This window comes from Apteryx mantelli, chromosome 2, assembly GCF_036417845.1.
Source record: "Apteryx mantelli isolate bAptMan1 chromosome 2, bAptMan1.hap1, whole genome shotgun sequence".
NCBI classification, from domain to species: domain Eukaryota; kingdom Metazoa; phylum Chordata; class Aves; order Apterygiformes; family Apterygidae; genus Apteryx; species Apteryx mantelli.
Genome location: NC_089979.1, coordinates 111,679,927 through 111,697,726, shown reverse-complemented (window position 1 = coordinate 111,697,726; position 17,800 = coordinate 111,679,927). Strand labels below are relative to the sequence as shown.

The window sequence follows — 17,800 nt, the reverse complement described above, 5'->3', positions numbered from 1 at the left end:
TTAGCTCCAGAACTTTCCTGGAATTAATATGGCACTAGGCTCCAATTCCTCATTTAAAGAATTTAAACTCTTCCAGTAACATCAAACCCATCTAGAGCAACTTGTTTTAAAGTGACTTCAATTATAAGATCTATAACATATGCATCTATAGGTATACATACATAATCACACTTGCATGTATGTGTATCTATACATGTAAATGTGTATGCAACATGCACCTGCATATTATACATTTTTGTATGTTGCTTGACTTCTTACATTATAAACTTTTTAAAGACAGAAGTCTTGCTATTCTGTGTTTATATGCATGTGGATTAAAAAAGGCCTGCCACTTTCCAATGCAAGATGGAGCTGATTTCCTAAACAATCTCTCTGAATGTTATTTCCCTGCAATTTATATAACCTTTCTAAAGGAGGCTAGCTGCAGAAAGTCATTTCAACAGGGTCCAATTTAGATTCAACTTTCCGTAATACTGAAGAATTTTCTTTTTATTTGTAGCACTCTCTGCCATTCACGCTTGTTGAAAGAGTGTATAAAATGAAGCTATTCTGGCATGAAAGCGCTCTATACTCCCTTCCTTAAATAAACTACATATGGTACAAGACCATGGAGAATAAAGCCCTGCACTGTATGTGTGTGACATGCATCTACTTACAACAGAGTCTGTTTCAATGTAATTACACCTGGCCTGAATTTGACTCAATCTGAATTGCAACTAAGCCTTCATTTACAATATACTACATGTTATTAACTGGAGAAGAAAAGGTTTCACTCAAAGTCAAGAGTGAGACAATAAAGAGTGATAATCAAACAGCAAAACATCTTTAATGCTCATATAATTAATACACCCTTTTTATCTTGTACATCCTATCATAAGGAACTTCTTGCAAAACATTACTGAACATAGTGTTCTACCTGTTCTACTCTAAACATGTCCTTTGTAAGATTCATTTCATTAAGTATCATTTGAGTATGTTCTTTTACACAGATTTAATCACATAAATATTCAAACTTAAAACTTAGAGTATAAAACAGAATTCAGAAGGTAGAATTAAGCAGCCATTTTTTAGTAAAAGCTGGATATGAATTCTCAGATGGGGTCTGTGTTTTTTCAGTGTTATGGTCAGCTTTCTGGAAATGGAGGTGAGCAACGAAAAAACAAAATCTGCATATGACAAAGTTTTTTAGAGCAATACAGTGAAGAACTAAGAGGAACTTTAGAAGTAAGTAAACTAGACAAATGAGCAAAACTGATATCAAGTTTTACATTGATATTGAAGGAGAAAGTCTGAACTACTCACACACTGGTTCTAAATTAACAGAACCAACTTGTGAGAAGGACCTATTTGTCACAGTGCAGAATTCAATGGAGGAATGAAAATCTGGGCAAAATGAAGTTAGGGCAAAATATTTTAAGACACATGGAATAGAATACAGAATACAGAAAACATTTGCCATAGTGCATCTAAATCACTGTTCCTCTTCTTGAATATTACTGTACGTAGTAGAGGGAGACTGTTTCAAAAAAGATCAACAGGAATGACAATGAAACAACTCTCAAAAGAAGAGACAGAAAACAACTGTTTGCCTTAGAAAGGAGATGAATAAGAGGAGACACAATAAGAATATATAAAATATTGAATAAAGAAGGGAGACTGAGAACATGTGGGCTCCCTGTCTTATTACTATAGGACGTTCTGTTAAATTAAAAAACTGGATAATTTAAACCTGATAAAAGGATACTCTTTGCTTTTTTTATACAGTGCATAATTAGAATGTCAGGCTCTCTGCTGGAGTTACTTTACCAAAGGTTTTCACTTTCCTCTGAGAGGTCCTTATACTCTAATTTGTGTATCTTACTCTGTTTTTATTTCTCTCTTTGGTTTTCTCTCTGTGCCTGCAGAGGAAAACTGGTCTCTGTCAAGGTCTTTCACTGAGAGGCAGCCCATGGAGAAATTAATGCATGGTCACTTGTCTCTATATGTAAAGTAGTTCAGAGAGGAGGGTACTGACTAATTACAGATACTGCTCTACGCATTAGTGCTCTACAAATGCTCTACCCAAGGAGTTTATATGAGATGAGAAAATCACTGAGAATCCACCTCTTTCCTGCTTGCAGAAGCACAGACCCAAGTCTCCCAGCTGATCCTAAGCTCACCCTACAAACCCGACTTCTCTTTCCAGCACTCTCTGTGAATGTATCCTCACCACCATTCCCATAATGTTTAGCTTGAGTTCAGCCCAGAGCAAAGTGATATTAGCCAGATGGGCCAGGAGCTGTTTGTAATTAACCGGAGTGTGTTAATTCACTTCCCTGTTCTAATGACATCAGGGAAGCAAGGACAGAGCCTGGGGGGGGGAAAAAAAAAGTGCTGCTGTGTTTTCCCAGTTTCTTTCAAACCTTGGAGAAGATCCCAAAGGGCTCTCAAGCTCATATGAAACTCAATTTTAACATGTGATTAGATGGCCAAGGTGTTATGCCTGCTTAGATCCAAAGATCTCTTGGAGTAGGTTGAACTTCTGCTGATTTAAACACTTAGCAGCTGACAGTGAAATCTGGCTTATATTCTGAAAACTGATTTTGTAATTTGGTATCATAGGGCTGTTAAGGGACTGGAAAAATACAGAGGTTCTGATTTTCATATCATATAACGTGAATTCCCAACCTCTTGTGTTTATTAAAGACCAGCTAATCTTTTGTAAAGGATTTGAATCGGTACCTTTAATATCATAGGAAGTGATTACCCCCTCTATACTCACACTAGGCCATTCTGCCTCTCAAGAAGAAGTGCTAGTGAAGTGCAAAGTCTAATAATTGTCACAGGTAGAAGATATAACATATAAGTACATCCTGACAAAAGATTAATAGCAGGGGTGCTGCACTGCAGGACTGAGGCAGGTAACCAAATGAGTAAATGTCAAATGAAGGATTATCCTCATTTGATGCTATTTCATATGCCTCCTTTCTGCATAATCTATCCCAGCTGAGACCTAAACCAGGTGTTTTCAAATGCACAAAGTAGAAGCTCTACCTGGTGTGCTAAAGGAGAACCACTATTAGCTGTCAGCAGGAGTGACATCTTCTTTTCAAGTACTCAGCCAGTAGTCAGGATACAGCATTATGCTGCCAGCTGACAATGACAAAGCACCCGCCAAGCCAAGCCCTATCTGGATTGCGCTAAAGTATTACTATTTATTATTCAAACTGCAGTAGCGCCCATGTCGAGGACCAGAACCCCTTTGTGCTTGGCTCTGTTCAAAGACAGACCTACACGTGGCTCCTTTCATTTGACTTCAGTCTCAACATTCCACAGTGCTCATATAGAGGGCCCTTTGCTGAAAAGCTTTATGAAGCAGGGAATGTAATTTTTTAGCTAAAGGATATATTTTTTAGCCAAGACAAATCAGGTCCTGGAGACGCTCTCTTAACACAAGCAGCATCCCTACAAAAATAGGTTAAAAGAGCATTGAGACTTGAAAATCAAGCATGCCAGAACTAAAACTGCCTGTACCCTCTTGGTGCTTACTCATCAGCCTTTAATTATGTGACCACGCACCTCTTTTTGCCCCTGCAGGATTTATACCTCATACAGTGCACAGGACGGACAATATTCTTTAGTGAGAAACTCTGATATTTTTCTTCTCCTTGTCCAGAGAATTGCCCATGGGCCTTCCTTCCACTGTATTTAAACCTTCTGTGAATACATAATTACTGACATCCTCCTGAGCTTCTCCACTCTGCTCATCACTGTAGAATCTAAGCGCTCCGCAAAACATTAATGCTCTCAACCTCCCTCTGAGCTGAAGGAGAAGGACTCTCTTCTTTTGCACAGGCATGTGAATCAAAGACTACAGTAAAAAGTGCCATTCATTGCAGTTGCCCAATTTCAGAGATGGAGGCCTGATCTCCTGGGTTAATTAACATGGCATAGCACATGAAATGTGAAAACAACTGTCAGTAGCTTCAAGCCATAGCTGTGAGCACTCAGCTCCTCTGCAAATGGACCTCTGCATGCACCTACTGGACACTTCTGACTAGTTCAGGTTGCCCAGTACCACACTGGGATCCTGAGGCAAGAGCATGGTCTGTTCTTCAGGCAGCAGTCAACCAGATAGGAGGCTTCCTCCTCTTTTCACAGTTGTCTGGGACAGGTGAGACAGGGTCCTGAAGCTCTGACTGATCCTGAGAGGATGTTCAGCCTGCACATTGAAACAGGTAGGGGTCCAGTGAAAACATACTGTGCAACCCTAAAATTAAAGATGGTATCAAAGCACAATCACAAGGGGGCAGTACCTTTGTTCTTGTTAATGCCTGACATCTGAATACTTCAATTTGGAGCTTTGTCTCTCTTCTACTGCAGTCTTATTTTGTGTTAAATAAAATCATCCTTTCCCAGCTTGCTTAACCAGGATGGTTCCTGGTGTGGCTCCTGTCTCTTCTGAAGACTGCTTTCTTCTTCACATTCATGGAAGGCTGTTACAGCTGGACAGTCAGCTTTGCCTCCCCAAGCTTCTCAAGGAGGCACCAGATTAGCTAGAGCAGCTGCTGCAGGGCAAGGTCCTACTAACTCTCTGGGGGCCCTGGCCCGGAACATGCTCAGTACAGATGAAATCTCCAGACCTGCTGAATTCTTAGAAATTCTATTTAGCACATGCTAATAGAAACCTCCTAAGCGCTTATCATTTGGCTGAATGGTGCAGTTTCTCAAGAACCCCAAAGATCACATCTATAGCATCCAGATAACACCCCTGGCAAATTTTAGCTTATAAATGAAATGGTAGCAAGCGATCTTTCACTTTGTATGGAAAAGTCTGTTTTTCCCTAACTTCATTCTGAGAAATGAGTAACTTTGCTGATGCTTTTTGGAAATATTCAGCCTTAAATAGATATCTGCCATGAAAAAATGCTGCCAACTGTAAACTACTGGGGCTCAGTTAAAAGTGATTGGAGACAAGATCTTAAAGAAGGAGGACTGTGTAATATTAACTATGGTTAATGCTACTGACTTTGCCTAAAATACAAACTCCTTTCTATCTTGGAACTCTATGTACCGGCCTGCTGAACTATAACACTTTCTTACGGCAACTCCTATGAGATTTAAGTGCAAGTTTCCAGAAGCTGGGAGTTTACACTAGGAAAAGTTTTTTCTTCATTTTGATCACTGCTGCAGACAGGATATTAAACAGGATGAATCAACGGTTTGATCCAGTACAGCAGTGCTTGTGCTTAATACATTATTTACAAGACAGTGAGTTGCAATAAATTAAGTTTTACTGATAGTCCTGTTGCTATTTAGTCTTGGAATTTATTAAAGTAATGAAATGCAGCTTGGGTTGAATACCTTACGTCACTATTTATTTTGGTGTAACTCTTTTATAAACAGGTTCACATGGGAGAAGTTAAAGGGCAGAGGTGAGTTGCAAAGTTTGAAAAAGATCTAGAAATGTGCTCTTTAACATATTATAGGATTTCAAGAGCTGTCTTCCTTCCCCTCCTTTCCATTGGGAAGAATGAAATGGTATGTTTCCTACTTTTGATGTTGAAAATGCATACTCTTATCGAAAATAAAAAATGATTAATTCAAAATGATGTGAAACTTTGGATAATGCATGCCTGGCAAGTATGAACAGGAAGTGCTGAAAGCTTCAGCCAACTGTAGGCGCAATCTCACAAATTTTATTCTCTTCAGTGTCACCAGTTCACAAGACTCACTGTACCAATCCTTAGCACTCTTACTTAGTCTCTATGGATAACTCATTCCAGTTCACAGTTGTATTCAACAAAACTATTAATCTGACTGTGATTTTGCAGGGATGGCCCTTAGGTTTGTGGTTCTATGTGTCAAAAACATACCCAAACCATTTCCAGTTGTGGGGGGAGAGTACAAAGGAAGGAAGACTTACTCCAGTGTAGAGACTTAATATGCCAATTTTCATGCCCTATTTGCTTCACCAAAGTTATAAGCAATGGAAAAGGAGGTTAGTAATTGAAGTGCCATCCCATCTTAATGACAGTGGGGACAGTACACCTCTATAGTACATATATTTAACAGATGTGGTCTAAAACTGCTGCCAGCTCTTGATATAAATCATATTCCGCAGTTATGGTGCTTGGTAATTGGAACTGCAGTTACACAGATTGTAGAGTTGTATTGCAGAGCTATGATATCACACCTGTGAAATACTATACAGCTATTCAAGTACATCAGAGCTATGAAATACAACTATTTAAAAAGAAGTGCTTAAAAAAAAAACCAATAGCACTTGTGCTAATACCAAATATTTACAGTGCTGTCACTTTCAAAGCTTGGCAGGCTCATGGTTTCTAATGCACCACTTGCAGGCCCCATGTTCTCCAAAAGTGCAAATCCCTATAGCCAGTTTTTGAAGTTTTAAGTATGTCATTTCTGCTGGAAAGGCATGTTTGAGCCTTGCCAAAAAATGGGTCTTTTAGATCTCAAGAAATTGCTGTGGGGACTTGTTCCTTTCCCTCATTGAAAATTGAAGGTAGAGGCTGCTTTGAAGCCAGGGACCAGCAACACTCTTTGTTCGAGTGCCATAAATGCAAAATCAGTATTTTCTAAGACTTTGAAGCGATGGATTTCTTTCTGGAAAACCAAATGAACTTTACTCAGTTAACATATAGTCACATCACAAATATATGATTTTCAGCAGTTGTGTCTCCATCTTTTCTGCTGTTTCTTCTCATTATCTTTTTCTTCCATTCCCTTTGTATGGCACTCTTGCTTTTATTCCCTCTTCCTGTGCTCTGTTTGCTTCCTTTTCTTGTGCAATTTCTCCCTACTTCTTCCTTTGCTACTCTGCTCTTCTGCCTTCAGAACAACCACTGACTGTTTTGCTGCATGTGTAAGTGAAGTGGTCAAATGAAATTCCCAGCATTTCTGACGATACTGGGAAATACCAGTACTTCTTTGGTAGAAAGAAAGGTAATTTAGCCATAGAAAGTCTAATCTTTCAGTATACAAACTAGAATATCAAAAAATAGTCTAAGATGGGTATCAAGGGGTTCTACATCAAGCATTTTAATTGAACGACACCAAGCAGCTGTGCTTTACTCTCTGATCACTGCAATGTAGGAACATTTCACAGCCTGTTGTCTCTATGGACCAAATGTACAGAAGAACCCAAGTGACTTAAATCACAAACCTGTTCTAGAGTTCCTTCTCTGAATATAAACTTCTGAGTACACACACACACACACACACACACACACACTATTAGTGTTGGTTAGACAGGGTATTACCTCCAGTAGATAACACTATGCCAAAAATTCCCATGTGGTTACTTTCTGAGCAAGAAAAAAAGTATTTTGTACTTTAAATTAAGCTCCAGTGAACATATATATTAAAGAAACTGCAGACTACACATATAAACAAAACAGTTACTTAAACATGTAGGTACGCATGCACATTCCTGCATGTGTGTGCACATTCACTGAGGTGTGTGTCACATAAATGAGGATACAATAAAGGTAGCAAATGCTATTCTTACCTTATTGCACTTGCAGATAAGTGGCCATAAGAACCACTGGCTGATGAACTGCTACGAGAATTATTGAGAATTGTGACCAAGGAATTTGGAGATGTCCGTATCATGGTCTGAAGGTCAAAGCTGTGATCAGACAGGGGCGATATGGACAACGTACGCTTTCTGCTTGGTCTAGCTGACAATCTTGGACTCGGAAACCTGGCGCCTGTTATGTAAACACAAATAATTATCCACCAGGGTACTTAATCGCATTTACTTTTTAACAGTGATGGGGAGAGGGAGTCGCAAGACACCAACATGCTGTGACAAGCCCACTCTCTCCACTTGGCTACAATTGAGGAAAATTAGTAAGAAAAATCTATCTTCCTGTGGCTTACCTCAGGGGAGCTCTGTTTATTAATGTGCAAGCAAAATGATAAATTGCTAAACAAAAGGAAAAGACTTTTATGAGTTATCCTTCTTATTTCTCATGATTTATGAATCTGATGGCTTCTTAGACATTCACATCATTAATTCAACCACAAGAAATGAGACAGTGGTTCAGATCTGGGCTACCAGCAAACCCAAACCCATATCACTTTAATGCATAGAGCCAAAACTAAACTTCTAAAATACAGTGTATTTTAGTGAAGAGTCAGATTTTCCTTTGTGGATCATAATTCTGCCTGGACAGTACTTGATGCAAAACTAAAAAGCAGGACTAAAAAATGCTATAAAGGCCAGATGTATCACCAGAAGTCATCAATTTGACATTATTGGACTAAGAAACAGTAGACTTTATTTGAATTTGTCAAGTATCCCAGGATATTCTTGTGTCGCGGTGTACAGAGGCCTATGATTGCCAAATTTCTTTAAAACTAGAGATTAAGCTTTTCAAAGCAACAAAGAGGAGGCAACCATACAGCTACCATTTATATAAATGCATATTACATGGCTAAATTCTTTATGCTGTTTTGAAAAATCTCTACTTATTCTGGTTCATTTTACCATTTCATACCAACTTTTTGCAGTCCTAATGGAAGATATATCACCTTAAATTTATTCTCTTTACTTAATTATTTTCAATCTCTGTTGAGATTGAAAAGGAGAGAATTAGCTTCCCCATCATGTACTGAACTACTTCCTTTAACAGTAGCACTGCTTCTACCTTTTTAATCCCTTTAACCTGCAGTAAAAGACTGAGTCTTAGCAATCTTGACAGCCAGTGCCATGCAGGTCTTTGGTTTAATGCCCACTTTATAGCTACTTTTTTTCAGATTCCTTGACATTCTCTGTAGCTTGCTAATAATTAACAGTAGGGCACAGGCCTCCATTTATGAGGCCTCCTTTATTCTTGCTCATCTCTTGGTGCCCAAGACCATTTTTCAGTAAGGTATTTAAGCTTATGTGTGTAACTTTAACCAAGGGAGCAGGCCAATGGTCTCCAATTAGACTACTCTTAAAGATACAGCTGGATTAGAATCTTCTATTATATTTTCCTTACACATCTGAGTAGGTTGCCCCTCTTTCTGTGTATACTATCCAGATTTTTATCTGGTATTAAAAGCTGCCACTTTATTGCTGCTATGATTGTGTGACCAGATCTCTGTCTATAGTCCTTTTCCTAATCTGTGCTTAGTTTTGCCTCAAATGCCAACATGGGTGTCAATTCTCTTTGGCATCTGGATAATACATTTTTTCCCTCTGTGCTCTATCTCCACAATAGGCCTTAGTCCATGCTGCTTCAGTCTTTCACTAAATATTCACACTCTTGATTCATCATTTAAAACTTAAGCATAGCCATTTATTTCTTCCTTAAGCTACTACACATTATTTTATGTAATCTTTTTTATCTCCTTTTTCATGAGCTTGCTATTGTACTATGCCTTCCTGATATTTTATTAGCACTGTGCTTTGTAACTTTCAAAGGCTGAGATGTTTTATTTATGGTAAAATAAAAACCAACATTGATCAGCAGCTATAAAAAGCTGCAATATGTATTTAATAAGAAAATACAAGATCCATGTCATGGTAAAACAAAAACAGTAATACTTTGCATTTACATCTTTCATCCACCACTCTCATCTGCTGAATGTTCGGCCAATGTAAATTAGAACAACTCCACTGAAGTCAGTAGTGGTAATGCAATTTGCCCCAGGTGAGGATATGACTCAAGCACTTTATAAGTGAATAAACTCTAATATCTCTGTTTTACAAGTGGTAAAGTGAAGTACAGGTGTTCCTGGTTAAGCAGCAAGTGAATGGGACAAAGACAACGACCTGCTAGACACTGGCTGACCAGCAAAATGAGATGTTATTTAAGCACTGTTACCATAGTATCATTTGTTATTACTAGTCATCCTTATGGCGTGCTAGATATGACAGGAACAGTTTGCAGTCATGTGAACATAATTATGAACCCTCTATTTTCCTCAGACTGATGGGAACAGACCTCATCATGCTAGCAAGAGGGCAGCAGGCATGCTCAGAATGGGACAAGCACAGTTCCCTTCCTTTTGATAAGCACGGCCTAGTTAAATCTCTGAATTTACAGCTGAGAGTCATTGTGCATTACTGATGGCAGTGGAGGAACAGTTTCAGATATGATTTCCATGAGAAATACTTTTGAAAAATTACTTCTTACTAATCTGAATTCCTGCAAAGGATTTGCCACTTATTTGGTTATAAGTAGTATTTCCTGGGAAATTTGTTAGAAGCCTGCTAAACATGGACTTATGGCAACTGATGCAAATTAGGAGAGGGGGTGCAGTGATTTGATCAAAAATTGGAGCAGTTATTAAGAACACTAAGATCTGAACATCACTGGAACACATATCTAATCTGAAGCTAGACTGGGCAATATAATCAGGAGACAACAGTTGTGTTTTGCTTCTTCTGTGATCAGACACCATTTATTTTCAGTGTCAGAACTACCTAACTGGACTTGTCAGTTCTTCAGCCTGTTTCCCAGAGAGGACTGAGCAAGCATTACTGACAACTGTACGAAGCTCTTAGGATCTTGAAGAGAAGCACAGTCACCTTCAACAAATCACACAGAGCGCAATTTATACTCACTGTGGTGCCCTGCAGATTCCTAGAAATGGCAACAACTTCCCTCCTTCTCCCTCCCCTTTCTGAACTGAGCCTGTCTTCTCTATCCCTTGCCTAAGTCACGCTATGGCTCTTGTAAGAGGCCTCTCTCCGCCAAATGCTCATTAAACCTCCCCTTTCCTCCCAACTGCTGTCAGCAGTCAGCCCGCTCTTCAGCACAGAGCCACTCCAGGCCCTGTGCCAGGGCATCCCTGTCACCTACTCTGCTGGAGACACATGAGATTTGTGGCCAGAAATGAAGAGAGAGATTCTTTCCAGCTGCAAAAGGAAGAGCAGAGTGAATTTACTGCAGAGAACCTAGGCTTTCGCCACACCATTCAGTAGTCCCAGGCTCTCTCTTCTCCTTGAGGCAGCACACACTTCTGGCTCCACCTAGGTCTGGGAATTAGTCAGTCCCCTCCATCTACCTGGGACGGGGCCAATTTCCCAAGGGCTAACAGTTCCCTGTGTAAATGGAACATTTCTGGTTCACAGTGGGAGCTGACAGCTAAGACCAAGCTAGAGCTCTACAGAATTTGACAAAGGAAGAGGGGGATTCGCTTCAAGGGAGGCCGTGACTTTCAAAATTGAAAATACAATTAAATGTAATTACTGTTTTTTCAGATCTTCATGGTTTAATTAGGTTTTACATTCTTAAAAAGTCTTAAACATGAGATGACCATTCATTATGCTGCAGAATGTTTTCTAAACTATTCATTTAGCATAACACCCTTCTTAGTCTATTACTATAAAAAGAAATAGATCACAATTTGTAAGTGTCGCTGATTGCTAAAATAAACTTAAGGCATTTATTTTAAATACAAACACTTCAATATTTATTTAGCAATCTGACATGTTTATCTGCTCATAGTATTCTCCCATCAAAGCACTGCATTCCACACTCTTTATAAAATGCTTGAAAACCAAAAAATGCAGAACCAGTGATTCACTAGAAAAATTCATTTACCTTTGTGCAAGTGCTGAAAAAAATATCAGCTTTGGCAAAGCATGCAAATGGAAGCTGGCATTGAAAATTTGTTTAGGAAAGTCATCTTTTTGGAGCAGTTATTATAGTAAAAAATGTCAAGAGTAGACAGTAAAGACCTGAGTGTTCAGGCAAAAATTCCAGCAAGCGTCAGAAGCAAAGATCTTATTCCTGGGGTGAGGCTCAATTCTAAAATAACAGATATCTATCTCCATCATAAATTTCAAAAATGGAATATGCCATATAGCAAATTTGCTCATGAATTTGATTTCTGAGTTGAAGTTTTTAGCATTGCTTAATCATTTATAGGGCAATTTTCAGACATATATCATTTATTCCATTCCTTTAAATCAAACTTCTTCAAACCTGTCTAAGGCATTAGTTTTTGTTGAAGGTTGTGAACATGATAAGTTTGATTTTTTTTTTAAATTAAAGCTTTCTGAAACCTTCTGGTTTCAGCTTATGGATGTGTGGAGAACTTTGTTTTCACTCCCTGAAAGTTTGTCCTTAATTATCTTAATTTCCAGAATGGTATGTCTCTCATCAATATGAAAGGAAAAGGAACAGCTCCACTATTCCACACACATTCTTCAGTTGTACTTGAAAATCAGAATTCAACAAGACGAGCGCAGTAAGCCTTACAGAGCAAGATCTTTCAAAGCTTCTTATATTGGCTCAACTCTTCAGGCTGGCCAGAAGCTTTGTGTCAATAGAGTTGCTACCAGTATCTCCAAAGGCAAAAGGGCTAGGGCAGTGCTGAATGGCTTTTGAAAAAGGAAAGAAATTCCCATTCAGAGTGAGCATAGGCAAAAGTTAATCAGACTGAGGCTATTAATACCCTTAGGGTGAAACAGAGTCTCGAAACCTCAAGGATCATGTCTGCCTTGTACTACATACTGTTTAAAAACAGAGTAAAACATATTCCCTGAGTGAAAAATGCAGAATTCAAACCTAAAGGCTATGATTTTTAGAAGTGTGCTGAAAAGACAGTTTTGGCATACAGTTATCTTTCCAGTCATAACAATGAATCTCATTTGTTGCTGCTCTGGTACTGTCAATACTTTCCCCATTTTTTCTCCTAGTTATTTTGATGCTATACATAAAAGTAGCATATTTGATTCTTCAAGATCAAGCAAGAAGATGAGAAGACTTGGTCAGGGATTTTGGCCACCAAAAACACAGAAATAGAAGCAAAGAAAATTCTGGTCCACTATTCATGCCATACAGGAAAGGATGAGTAAGCAAGACAATCAAGAATGCACAATCTTGGCCTTAATCTTTCATGATGTATCAGAAAGTTCACAGAGAGCGAAGTTCAGAGCTTCAAGAAGTTTCTTCCTTGTGAGGCAGGAATTAACATCCTGATTAACTCTCCTTCCACCCTTCTAATCCCCACTTTGAAATCACAGTTTTCCAATACCGCAGAGCAAAACAAAGGCCACAGACTGTATATAACAAACACTTTTGTACCTTGTGCATGCTTTGTTGGAATTATTATTTGTACTACAGGTGCCAAAGTACTGTGCTAGATGCTGTATAAACACACAATTAGGAGACAGACTTGCTTCACAAAAGAGGAACAATGTCTTGCTTGTATCTATTTGGTTGTTGTGTGGAATAAATGAGCTGCAGCCTTTGAGTGAGTTGAGTCAACCTGCTCAGAATCTGATAGCAGATAATGAGGGAAACTACCAATCTCTCTTCTGTTTCCTTTGACGAGACTGGGCAAAGGTGAAAGAGTACTTTTAAGATCACTATACAAACCCTTAAGAAGAGAGATCCAAACAAATGACATTGCTTTGCATTGATCACTGTACGTAACTATTAAATGCAAGCATGGACATTCTTATTGTTTAAAAAAAAATCTTAATATTGGCTTCCTGCTAATTGTTTTGTTCTCTTCTCTAATCTAAAATTCTGACAAAGAAGAAAGGGGTTTTCTTTAGCATGATGAATGATAGGACATTCAGATTCCTACTTAATGACAATTAATTTACTGTATACCCATGCAAGTTAAAATAGTTTTAATTAGTTTTTACAAAGTAAAAGGGTAACTTCGTACTCTATTTAGATAAAAGCAGCTATTGCCTGACTAAACACATTCTCATCAAATACAGAAGGTGAGCTGAGTGACCTTACCAGGATTCACTCTTATTTTAATTCTCTATTTACTGTTTAAAAATAACCCATTTGCATAATACTGCTACACGTTTTTTCTCTTTAATTCTGAAATAATCTCTAATTGAAAAGTTGCTGCTATAATGAATCTCAAATGTGTGATCTTAATTTTAAAAAACAAACACAAAACAAATTAAAGACTGCCTTTCAAAAATCTGGCAGCTAAAGCTGCTGAAAGCAAATATCCTTATTAGAGATAGTGTTTAGGTACATTTTGTAAATGGGCTGAAGTTATGCGCAAAGGTCAATACACTTCCCTTTAAATAAGAAGTGATAATGTGTTTGGGATGCAAAAGCTGTAATTCTGTATGGACTGCAGTATACACAGTTCTTTACTCACACATGAAGGTCCTTTATGCAAATGTTGTTTGTATGAGTACTGCAAGGTCTTCTGTTTTTCTCGGGTTTTCTAGAATACATCTGGATATCTGTCTTCCCATAGGTTGAACAGGCCCATTCAACCAAGTCTGCATCTAAATATGTGGTTTGGAACTGCTACCTATAAGCATTCTGATATTCTCTCTCAATAGGAACCAAAAACTTCCCAAGTATAGCGTATCCCATTACTTCAATGGAGTCATGACCACTCACACAAGCTGAGGATTTGTCCTTGCAGCTGGAACACAGCATTAGATTTACATTAACTGAACAAACCACAACAGAGTTTCCATTCTGTAAGATATTATTAATATGCACCAATTGCATTAACATCAGTGTACCTCCTGTCTCCCTATTCCTCTCAAAATCCACATGAATAAGTATCACATTCTTAAGCTTACAAGCACTGAAGCCTGCACAGTAATTTCTGTTTTAAGTCCATACTACCTGTTCGGATTCATTATGTTCTTTCAAGGGGGTTCAAGGTATTTTGCCTTATTATAAAATCACTCTACACACTACCAGTGCAATATGTGACTGGTGACAGAAACTGAGTTAAAATATCCTTTAGAACCAAGGAAACAGAATGAAAACAGTTTGTTTGCCCAGTTCCAAAACTATCTGGCCTGATTCTTGTAAAGATTGTTGGTCAGTCAGCTATTTCACACTCACAAACATGCAGTCCTCAGGGGTAGCTATCTATACTCCCATACATTCTGGAGGTGAACCTCCCACCTCCTACACTTTATGTCAGCTCCCTGGGATCAGCAGCTATGGCACACAGCCAATGGTGGGATGCAGCCTAGAAGAAACTGCATGCTAACAAGGATTTTAAAAAGCTGTGGAGCAAAAAGGTGGTCTAATGCTGTTGCATTGCTCTGTACTACCAAGCAAGAGTCAACAGTGCTTGATTTCTTGCCACCACATTTTATTTTCCTTTTTAGAGGAAACTGAGAGCGTCCCAAAGAGCATGTTAGCATCTTCTGACTAGAAGGGAGTGCTCTGCATAATCCCTTTTGGCTGATTAAAAGAAGCAGCAGTGAGCAGTTTGGAAAAGAGTGCTCTCTATTCCTCCTTAACTAGAGAAAGGGAGACAAAGATTACGGGTCTGAAAGATGGTGATGTGGGTAGGGGAAGCTCTTAGTGTTAGGGAAATCTGAGTCAGGATCCTTGGGAATTTGGCACCCTGCTTCACCTTAGTCAGAAGTAATCTCAAAGTCTATCCAAGTCTATGATGCACAATTTGTAAACATATCCAGCACTCTCTGAAAATGCCTGTGGAAGAACAATTATTCATACTACTACTATTAAAAAGGGGGGGGGAGGGGAACACAAAGGATGTAAACCTTTTATTAACAGAGAGCTCATCAGGAGAAATACTCCTAATGATGAAATACTTGTAATGATGAAAGTGAGTTACTGATTGTGAATAGAAAAGGACATTTTCTAAAGCACTCAAGCCCTGCTGGAAATAAAATTTATAACCTATTTTCAGGAACAGTCATGTCCTCTCCCTACTTTCTTTCAAAGTTCACTTTCAGACTCAATGTAATCTTTGCACTTCTAGCAATCAGTGCTTAGGCCCTCCAGCCTCCAGAGGAGACTTATGCTTACTCCCACTTCCTCATCTGCATGGAGCCATACTGATGTCAATAGGCAGGACCACGAATGACCCATGTGGTTCCCTTTGCAGGACTGTCTTTTTTTCTAGAAAACATCACTTACTATCCATGGCATGAAGATATTCCATATGAAGGGCACCGGCTCCAGCAGTGGCAGCTGAAGGAATGATGTCTGCATACGGGCTGCGCTGGCCTGCCAACAGAGCCATCTGATGATAATATTCAGCTGGACTGACGCCAGCATGTGGAGCTAAAAACACAACATAAAAAGCACTGTTAATGACGTAAGATAAACAAAAAGGAAAGTTTAATCACATCGTTGCTTCCTTTGGTTATTAAAACAGCTTGTTTATTTTTTTAATGTAATGCAACATCTGCAGTATGCCACTGCTGGTCAATATATTTTGACCAATGATACTGCAAAGACACCATTCAAAAAACAGCAAAGCATAAAATATTAATTAATTCAATGATCTCATTTTTTTATATTTATTATTAAGTGACTCAAAAAGTGACAGGCTGACAGCAATGGAAACTAATATGATTTATTTAGTCACATAAAAAGCTAACCACAAGCAGCAAACCCTTCCTAGAGCTTTCTTCCAATTTACCTCATCCCTGACTCAAAGGAGTCAGTCTCTAAGGTAACAAAATAGTTGAAGTTTCATAATCATTCAAGTTTCTGGATTTTCTGCTCAGAGGACCAGAAGATCTTCACCTCACTGTGGCAGTTTGTGTGTAAGTTTAGGACTAAATAAGGACAAAGCACGTCTTCAGGACAAACAGCCATTGCACATGAACAACATAGGGGCAGGTTTTTTTGGAGGATGGACTGAAGTCAATGAATATGGCCATTCCAACCCTCAGAATTCATATATAAGTATATTCATGGGATGTGTTCCCATTAACTCAAGAGGTCTATACTTGTTAGCCTTTCTTTCCCTGTAAAAATAATGTGTGAGCTTTCTGTTCCACTACAGCTTTGAAGTATACCATCAACTAGTGGGCAACACTGGACAAACGGAAAAATTTAATATCATCTCATTTTAGCAGGCTTCACATGCTAGAGCAGGTAGAGGGGTCATTGCATGGGCCTGCGTGAAAGCTACTTATCAAATAAGCTGAGCTCCACTCTTGATTCTGACCCAGTCTTGCCACGTGACCTGAGGTGAGTAGCCTTCCTCTCTGCTTTCTACTTGTTCCACTTATAAAACAGTTAAAATTTCCTTACATTCATCTCACCAGAAGATGTACATCAGTTTGGTTTGACTAAAATACTTCAAGTTCCTTAGATTCAGGGGCTACACCACAACAGATTATTTTTATATTTTTTCATATTATTTAATAACATTTTTCTTTGATCTCAGTAACCAGATCCTGAATGGAAACAAAACTTTAGGATGCAATTCTGTGTATTAATAACTTACCTGAATATTCCTACTTGCATAGGATTACTAAAGGGATAATTTATGTTTACATTAGAGAATCAGATCCTAAATCCAAAACTCAAACAAAAAAATCAACATTCATACTAAAAGGGGAAAAATATAGCAACAGAGTTAGGAGAGAAGTTTACTGAGCAACAGCGTTTCTAAAGCACACTGTCTTTATTTTTACCAAAGAAAATGGAAGAAAGTGCTTTTGATGTTGTAATGTTAGATATAACAATGCACAATATGTTCTATTATTTAAAAAACAAACCTTCAGGAAAGGTTCAAAAACTAAAAGGGCATTGAACAGGAACAGGAATGGCATAAAAACTGAGCTAAGATAAATTAAAGGTTGTTGAGGTTTTTTTTCCAAATTACAAATTGACCTCTAAATTAAATATAATCCACTTCAGCCACTGTCACTTTCGGTGAAATGCCAAGAAAATATACAATCCAAATTTAAAAAAGAGTAACTCATCATACTGAATCACTGATTTTAAAATTTTACAGTAGTAGGCAACACCATATCTTTCCAGACACACTTAAAATACTTCCTGAGCTTTCTGACATAAGTGTCTGAGTTAACTAACAATAACATTGGCTGAAAACTTGAAAAGGAACTGCTGCA

The 17,800-nt window shown here is 38.3% G+C and overlaps 1 protein-coding gene across 2 annotated transcripts in view; it reads right to left on the bottom strand.

Annotated features, from left to right (window-relative positions):
* GLI3 (GLI family zinc finger 3) overlaps positions 1–17,800 on the bottom strand; it is a 212,816-nt gene that overhangs the window by 49,878 nt on the left and 145,138 nt on the right. For both annotated transcript variants that reach the window (XM_013955710.2, XM_013955711.2), the window contains exons 6-7: positions 15,846–15,992; positions 7,514–7,715 (exon numbers count right to left, since the gene is read on the bottom strand). In XM_013955710.2, coding sequence (XP_013811164.1) covers positions 7,514–7,715; positions 15,846–15,992 — 349 coding nt within the window. The remainder of the gene's footprint in view (positions 1–7,513; positions 7,716–15,845; positions 15,993–17,800) is intronic.